General features: G+C 42.9%; 1 protein-coding gene across 1 annotated transcript; it reads right to left on the bottom strand.

Moving 5' to 3' along the window:
* Window positions 1-1,666: 1,666 nt before the first annotated feature.
* On the bottom strand, window positions 1,667-8,621 carry LOC310777913 (uncharacterized protein; the record flags this gene model as incomplete). The annotated part of the gene is made up of 5 exons (XM_083638257.1): window positions 8,579-8,621; window positions 5,861-6,122; window positions 4,850-4,903; window positions 2,765-2,872; window positions 1,667-1,845 (listed from the first exon to the last, which is right to left on the bottom strand). Exons 2-5 carry the CDS (start codon window positions 6,111-6,113, stop codon window positions 1,667-1,669), a joined length of 594 nt encoding a protein of 197 aa, XP_083494383.1. The 5' UTR covers window positions 6,114-6,122; window positions 8,579-8,621.
* Window positions 8,622-8,831: the final 210 nt, after the last annotated feature.

Raw genomic sequence — 8,831 nt, 5'->3', positions numbered from 1 at the left:
GTATGGGGGGGGATGCTCTGTTATCTTTACAACCATCCACTGAAAGAACCAAGCAGGCCTGCTTTATTACACAATCAAAACCTTTGTCAAAACTTGCCATTTTCAGCATGAGAAGGGCAGTCCAGCATGACCAGGGCACCATTCAGGCCCTTAAAAATCCATGTTGTTGACAAATAACTGGGAGACGGAATCTTTGTGGTACCGAGTTTAATGGGCAGCAGCGTGGAGAAGACAACAATGTCCTTTTCCACCTCCTAGGGTGACCAGCAGACGTCTCGGTTTGACTGGGACAGTCCCAGTTTCAGGATGGCTGTCCCGAGTCCTGTGTCCCGAGTCCCGACAGATATCCTTCGGGACACTGAAAGGTCCCAGTTTCCAACACTCACTGCCAAATTGTCCCAGTTTCCACCACAATTAAAATAATAGCAGTATTATACTTGTTTTTCAGTGCTTACATAGACGTTTCTGTTCTGTCATGTGGAGTGAAGTGAATAAATCTCAAAAACAATTGTAGGAATATAATAAGTCACAGATTTCATTGAGAGCAGCCCTCCCAGGGTGACAATGCTGTATATTGCGACACCCTGTTTCTGTGCTTGGCTGGGAATAATCTCCCCACACATGTAGCCCATCATAAGAGAGATAGGAGGTTTTCATTCAGTATTAATATCACCCACATTATTAACTGTTGGACTTATGAGTTTTTGCCTGGCAGATGTAACGCACATCTGTGTCATCAGATAAGGCAAAACTAAAGCAGTGGACATGATAACATATCCCATGGTGCCCTGCGGTAATTACATGCGATAGCATCGGCACATTAGCATGCATCAGTTAACAGGGTTAAACTCGTACTTTGGGCTCTATTGTCTATTTGTCTATGGTGCTGCTGGGTTTCACTGGGTTTAGTGAGTCAATAGGCCGGCCTATAGGCTTTGGTTCCACTGCTGATGAAGCCATTAGAAAAGAAAGGCTCAGTCACATTCTGCTGTTGACCTCCCAAATAATGCTGGAAGTAATTAAACCAGCAAACTGGGTTGATTTCTGCAGGGATACAATGACTAAGGTGAAGAGGGTATGTCCGGTTACTTGCCGTATACGATGTCATTTGTGCATGAATGACATCACTGGTCCACACTTTAGCTCAAATCAACTCTCAATAACTGTCAATCTGAATGAATGTCTGCAACAATGTTTACAGTTTTCGGATATACTACTGATTTTGTAATGATACAAAGCTGGTTGAAAATCAGCGGAGAAGATTGGGGACACACACCCGACTTTAAGACCAGGTGATTGGGGACGGCTGGTGCAATAGGGGAAAAAGGCCAGTTGGTAAGAAGCTGATTTGGGGGTAAATTAAGGTTAGGGTTATGTTAATCTTAGGGTTAGATTAAGGTTAGTTTTAGGCAATTACTGTTATGGTTATAGGGTAAGCCTCCAGGGAATGCATGTAAGTCTATGTAAATACCCCAAAAGTAAGACTGTGTGTGTGTGTGTGTGTGTGTGTGTGTGTGTGTGTGTGTGTGTGTGTGTGTGTGTGTGTGTGTGTGTGTGTGTGTGTGTGTGTGTGTGTGTGTGTGTGTGTGTGTGTGTGTGTGTGTGTGTGTGTGTGTGTGTGTGTCCTTTGCTGAGAACAGTCTTTTGGGCTTCAGTGAGACTGAGATCAGAAAGTGATCAGTCTCCGGTTGCGTTGGGAGCGACGTAGGTAAGGTGAATCTCCTCCTTGCTCTCGAGCCCCTCCTCGTCTTCGTCTTCCTCGTCTGGAGTGGGCATTGGCCAAAAAAGGAGGCTTGGAGGTTTGCTGGCGAGCGTCTACGTCATCGGAGGATTCCCTTTCGCTAGCTGTGGAGAAAAATGGGTCTTTGATGTTTCTGGGCAAGGCTAAATCACTCCTAGGCTAGAACTACTTACTAGAAAGTTTTATGCTGACCTTACACCAAAAGCCTTCCAGCGATTTCACTGTCGCAGACAAATTCCCAATGTCGGGATGAAATCATGAGAGTTTTGCTGTAGTTGTGGCATGATCCTGTGTGTGTGTGTGTGTGTGTGTGTGTGTGTGTGTGTGTGTGTGTGTGTGTGTGTGTGTTCATGTGTGTGTGTGTGCATGTGTGTGTGTGTGTGTGTGTGTGTCTGTGTGTGTGTGTGTGTGTGTGTGTGTGTGTCTGTGTGTGTGTGTGTGTGTGTGTGTGTGTGTGTGTGTGTGTGTGTGTGTGTGTGTGTGTGTGTGTGTGTGTGTGTGTGGTGGTGATAAAACTCTGAGACTAAAAAAGACGAGTCTTTTCAAAGTCTTCTAGGCAGTCTTTTCCTAATCTTACAGTACATGTGACTACAAAATCAGTGACTTACCGGTATGACACATTTTGTCTTTATATGTGAGCTGATGTGAGAGCGTGGCAGACTTTAGTCTTTTAAAAGTCTTTTCAGAGTCTTTTCAACATTTTCTAGTGTAGTATGCATTAGGCGAAATTAAGACTCTGAGTAGCCTGGCGTCCAGCCCCTATGAATCACAGTTTCCAGCACTCTTCGAAGTTACATGCCGATTCATAAGAATGAATGGATGAATTATTCATTGCAAATTCGAAGAGTGCTGAACTGCGATACTGAGCGGATTCTCACAATGTTTGTGAATACAGCGCCAGAAGCTGTGACATCAAGTCATATAAACATATGACCTAAACCCTTGATCATGTTGACAGTCACACTAAATGGGCATGTGAGGAGACCAACATGGTAGCTAGGACAAGGCAGAGAATAGCTTTACCTTCAGTCTGACTGCTGTCAGTGAGAAGCTGAGAAAGAGGAGCAGACTGTGGTTGAATGGAGGAAGCTCCTCCGTTCTCTGAAGTCTCCCCGACACCACCAACAACCCCTGAGAGAGAGAGAGAGTGAGAGACCGAGAGAGAGAGGGAGGGCAGGAAGGAGTGTAAGTGTGTTATACAGTGGAATCCGGTTATAGTGATCAAGCAACATGTTCTAACTCTCGTCTCACACAATCGCTTTGTCAAGCACCTTTGGCGACCTCCGTAACGCTCCCCGGAGCCTCCGGGGTTTTATGGAATGCAGCACTCCACTCCGCACCTGTGGGTTCAGGGAAAGGTCAAAGGCTCATCGTCCACAACAAGTTGGAAAGTACGGTAGTATCACCCAGAGGACGGTAGTACCACCCAGGGGGAATTAGGTTTTGGCATTGGGTAGGTGGTCTTAGGTTTGGGTGGGTGTGGTTAGGGTTAGAGTTAGTTTAGGATTAGGGTCTCTAGGAGACCGGGGTCTTCAAAGCCCTAAGACCGGGTCTCCAGGGGAGACCCAGGAATCTCTTCGACCCCAGTCTCCCAGACCCATGGTTCTTCCAGCCGCAAGCCCCTAACCCAAAACCAGGGTGGTACTACCATATTTCCCAACTCGTCCTGGAGGACGAGCCTGAGGGCGTGCTTGACCTTTGCCTGAACCCACAGCTGTACAGTGCTTTTTAACGGTCGGCCCGTGCTGCATTCCATAAAACGCCAGAGGCTCCGCAGGGCGTTACGGTGGTCGCTAAAGGTGCTTGCCAAAGTGGAGCTCTGAGACGAGTTCAGAGTGAGAGCGAGGCTGGGTCAACCGCTTATATTGTACGGATCAAAAAGCTTGGTACAGAATCATACACAATGCTGTTTGAATAATTCGCACAGTATATTATTTTTATTTTTATTTTACTTACAAACTGCCAAAAATGAGCCAATGAGTTGCAGCAGCAGGTGTTGGTATTTTGAAAGTCAATAAAATTCACTAAATTGCAAAGCTCTCCGTTTCATTACTATATATATGAGAATTAACTGACGTCATATCTGACGTCATTGCAGACGTCATAGTTGGACTTTGACTGACCACGTCATACTAGAACTTGACTGACGTCAGGGGGTGATCGGGTTATGCATGAGTGGCCTTCTGCTTGAAATTTGGTCTGGAGACCTCACTTCAATCATGAGAGGCCAGTTGGTAGGATTTAACAAACTTTATTTAGCAATCGGCATGCATGGCAAATACTTTGGCGCATGACTCCATTGGCCAGTGGCGCTGCTCTTGAGGCAAGAGGAGGGCATCTGCATAGGCTAGGAGATCCCCCAAAAGGAAGATCCGATTACCGGAGGTTAATTGAGATCTGCGGGCACCGGTAGTTTGACTGCACTTTTCTGGCCTTCGACCTTTAGCGACTTACAGCTATTTGCGGCTGGCGCTTCCCAACTCGGTCGGGCCTACGATCTTGGTACATTAACGTTTAGCTTGGCGCTTCCCAGTTTGGCCTACTTGGCCGCCTTGGCGCCTCACCTTTACCTAACTTGGCGCTTCCCAGCTTGGCCTACTTGGCCGCCTTGGCACCTCACCATTTAGCTTGACCATTTAGCTTGACCTTCTTGGCCCCCAACTTGGCGCGCGCCGCTCAACTTGGCCTTCTGACTGACCCTGACTCTCTCTGACTCTCTCTCTTTCCTCTCTTTCCCCCCAAAAATCAGCTTTTGTTACCACATACTAAGCACAATATTTCTCAATATAATCTTTTTATGTTCTCAGATTGAGAATTACAATAACAACAATACTGCTACAGTTTAAGTTGAATGATCTTTTTTAACGTTTTAAAAAATGACAAAAGAGTGAGGGTTTTTGACACAAACATTGTCCAAATACAGCCATGCACAATATGGGCGTATGTAAGTAAAGACTTGTAAAACACATTCATATTAATATACAAATCTATACACTTCAATTAACACTGAAATAAAACAAGGTCAGAATTAACATCTTTATTATGAAGTAATGCTCAGCAACTGGAACATGACATAGATAGTCATATCATTATTTTAGAAGAACTTACCCTTATTTCTATGAATCATGATTCTCACAAGGTCTGGTAATCTGGCAACAGGAGCTGTGACATCAAGTAAATGAAGCATATTAACTAAATTATTTACCATTTTAACAGCCACACTAAATGAGCACAACACCGACATGGCAGCCAGGATGAGCCAAAGTGAAAGTATATATTTACCTGACAGAGAGGGAGAGACGTTACAAGGGCTTGAATTTAACAATAGCCAACCAGCAGTGTCTATTCATCCCACAACGTTTTACATAATATCCTATAATAAGAATGTGAAGTGTCTGTGAGTGTGTGAGTGAGCAGAAATTGTGTTCGCGATCACGCTGAATCTTTCAGGAAGTTTAAAGAGCACCCCTGCGTGAACACAGGTTCAGCACCATGGAAAGCTCCATTCGTTAGCTATTGACACCTGAGTGGAGCAGCACAACTGAGCTGAGTTGGAATCAGCCAGTGAAGTGGACTATGAAAACCCTCTGGGGAGAGATAGAGGAAAGGCTGTATGCCAACTCTGTGAGCGAGGTCTGACTAAATGTTTAGTTTTAATTTGGACACAAAATGTCTTCCCCTGTGCAGACTCATACACTGTCCTGTTGATTTAAACCTGGACCATTGACCTGTCTGTCTCTGTCTCATCCTGGACTGAGGTCTGCTGGTTCTTATTGACTGCCATCTGAGGCCTTGTGGCTCTGATGGTCCCTTTAGTCCACATTAAAGCAACAAACCCCCCATTTGATGAGATTTCTTTCTCTTGAACTCAAATCAGAGAATATTTTTTATTGTTATTAGATAATATGATTTTGTCCAGAACTCCAGCACTATCTGTATGATAACAGAGCAACTATGATCAGAACAGTCAATCCTCTACGTTCTGTGCCTTAACCTTACTGTAAATGAAATAACGGTGACGTTTTTTTTAAGTGCTACCAGTGTTTAATTACAAAATGCATGAGTCATCTGTGTCATTTATGGGGTTTTCTGTTTGTTTTTTGCATGTTTTTGACTTACCTAAACTCTGTGCTAGATCATTCCTGTGCATCATCTTCAAAATCTTCGTGGTCACCTCGATCGAGTGTTGGCTGTAGGTCTGCACCAACTGATACACTGTGTCCAGCCTGTCTGCATTCTCCAGTCGGCCCTTTGCGATGGCTGGGAAGCCTTTAAGGATGCCAGTCTGCTGTAGGAACCATCTGAAATTCTTGAACTCTTCATTATCCAAATTCTCCAAAGTTCCCAAGAGCAGCTCTACAGGTGGTTCCATCGTTGCTCCCTAGTAAAGTTTGACAAATTTCAAATTTCAAATTGACAAATTTTGACTATTTTCAACCCAAAGGACAATTGTTTAATTTCTCCACTAGGATGAGTAAAAATTAATTTAGTCACATCAATCACATCACATCAACACCATTGTTATAGTCTTGAAAAGTACTTTCTCAGAAAGATCATGAAAGGTAATTAATAATGTAATTGGTCATATTTGCTCTATTGTCTGATATAAATACACAGTCTCTTCAACAAGGTTAAGATGATTCAATTTTCCTCTTTAACTTTCCTTTTATTTCTGTGAACTGGTTCATATTTCTGGCTTTTATTCCCTGGCTGTAACTGTTAATGAATTAGGATAATAAAAAATGATGTGATCATGCCATGCTAGTATTATTTACATCAGCATGTACAGTATTTTGAGCTGACCTAAGCGCTGTTAGAATCCTCTAGCCAAAATCCTTGTTAGGTGTCAAACGTAGGGTTTTGCTAAGTGTTAAAAGGGTGTAAATGCAGTTGCGTGGCTTTGGCAGCAAACAAAACCCTACAGTTGTTGTTAAAACTTATAGGTCATGATTTCAGTTGTGTCCTTTTCGCACCGAAAATATCTCACTGAGACCTTTCAATTCACTCATATTCACCCAAAATCGCACAGCCCCTTTGGCTCCAAACTCTGGAAATACACTAAGTGAGGAAAATAAAATAAAATTAATAACAGTGAACACTCTGTACCTTGACATGCAGTGATCCTTAGGAACAAATGAGACATAGGAGGCTGGTAAACTCTTGTTGTTTTATACACTCAGTCTATTATTTGGTCTTATCCAAGCTGTCAGGCCTTCTGAGGCTTTCTCATAGTCATATCTCACCAGTGAAATAAGGTGTAACCTGGTGTTGATTTTATCTGGCAGCTCTAACAGTAAAACATGTAAAAAAAAACTTCTTAGAGAAGGTTCGTTTTGGCTGTAAAGTCAAACTAATGAATGGGCCTACACATCTCGAAAGATCTCTTGACATTTGGAAATGTTCTGTTTATAGCCAATGCTGGTTTATTATTCAAGAGCATTCACAATTTAGCACCACAACCTCTTAAACAGTTTGTAACAACACGTAGAGCCGGCTCAAGCTGGTTAACAAGATCTTCCTCTAGAGGGGACTGTATGTTCAATTGCAGTTTACAAAATTTGAGCAAAACTACTTTTCAGTTAAAGGGGTAGTTCCGATTTTTTTTAATGTGGGGTTGTATGAGGTACTTGCCGCCACTCAGTGTACTACGTACGCAGTGGAATGCAGCTGAGCTGGCGCGGCCACAGTTTGGAGAAATGGAGACCGGCTGCGTCAGGCAAGTAGAGCAAGTATAACAGTATAAGTATAAGTATAACACACCAGGTTATTTTGGTGTACATCATAGTGAAATACAACACAGTCCTATGGATTTTTATTTGCCCTCCTATGCATGCTGTAAATGTCAAAGCTTAAAGTTAATGCTAAATTCGGCATTGTGGTTCTCGGGTCAGTTCCGCTAACCCCTCTCTGGAACTTCACACCCACACTGCTGCAAATAACAAAGCTTTGGTTAATACTAAATAATAATACTTCGGTGGTTGTGACTCTCGAGTGACAGTTAATCCACCTATTTCTGACAGCGACACCGCCACTGCTTCACACTAGTGACTTCCTGTGCTGTAATGACTGCCTCTCTCTGCATTTCCCCTTCCAAAGACACAAGTGTTTTCTTATTTCTTATCAGCCCCCGGTTGTCCCAAATGTATGCTATATATACTCAAACGGCTTGCTTAGAGAGGTCCCCCTTTTTTATCGACAGACCATTTTTGCAATCGAGATTCTGCTTGCCTTTTTATACTTGCCTTTTTATACTTCTTTATCTTTACAGCTAAACCCTCTAGGAAAGGGATACATCATTATTTATGTTTTCTTCACACTCATCTGCACTTTTGTTAATCAAAGTAATTATCACACCTGACCGCCAGTTTGTACACTTATGTCGGTTACATTTGGAAACCCATTGCGTTACATTTTCCCAGCCTAACCAGATCTACAGTATATCATCATTTTAGTTTCATGAAACGCAGTACAGTATATATTTCTTTTTTTTTTTTTTACATCTTTCAATAAAGTCTTAGCACTGTAAATTACAGCAACCCCGCCTCCACTCCGGGCAAATCTTTAGCATGGGTTGCTGCCAGGACTGTCAACACAATGTATGCTACATTTAATCTACCATGAAATTAAATAGAAACAGAGAGTTTAGCATTTTGCAGCCCTGATTTACGCTATTGCACAGATACTACCACAAGCTATTACATGGTTATTACTTTGGTAATTACATGGTATTACCTAATTATTACCTCTTTATTATCACACTATTACGCCCCTATTACCATGTTGTTACCGAGCTGTAATGTAAAGTGCTATCAACAAAGTCAGGGGTCTCTATCTTACTTCTTATTGCACAGACGTTCAGAGAAAGAAGCTGCCATCCAGGGTGGTCTGCTCTCCTCTCACTGGGCACCGTCTCCTCTGCCTGTACCTCATGTCTGCCCATAAGGCTGACAACTCTCTATTTAGCCAACCACAAGTCATGTGACATTGTGTATGTGTGTTTTCACACGCTGAGCTGGCAGTGACAAACTGACTGAAATGTGCTGTCTTCATAAGAGTTCAGCATTCATGAAAATTTTAAACAATCAGGGAA

This window comes from Poromitra crassiceps, assembly GCF_964638095.1.
Source record: "Poromitra crassiceps genome assembly, chromosome: 6".
Classification (NCBI taxonomy): Eukaryota; Metazoa; Chordata; class Actinopteri; order Beryciformes; family Melamphaidae; genus Poromitra; species Poromitra crassiceps.
The sequence above is the reverse complement of the archived record's forward strand: the minus strand, read 5'-3'. Positions and strand labels throughout refer to the sequence as shown.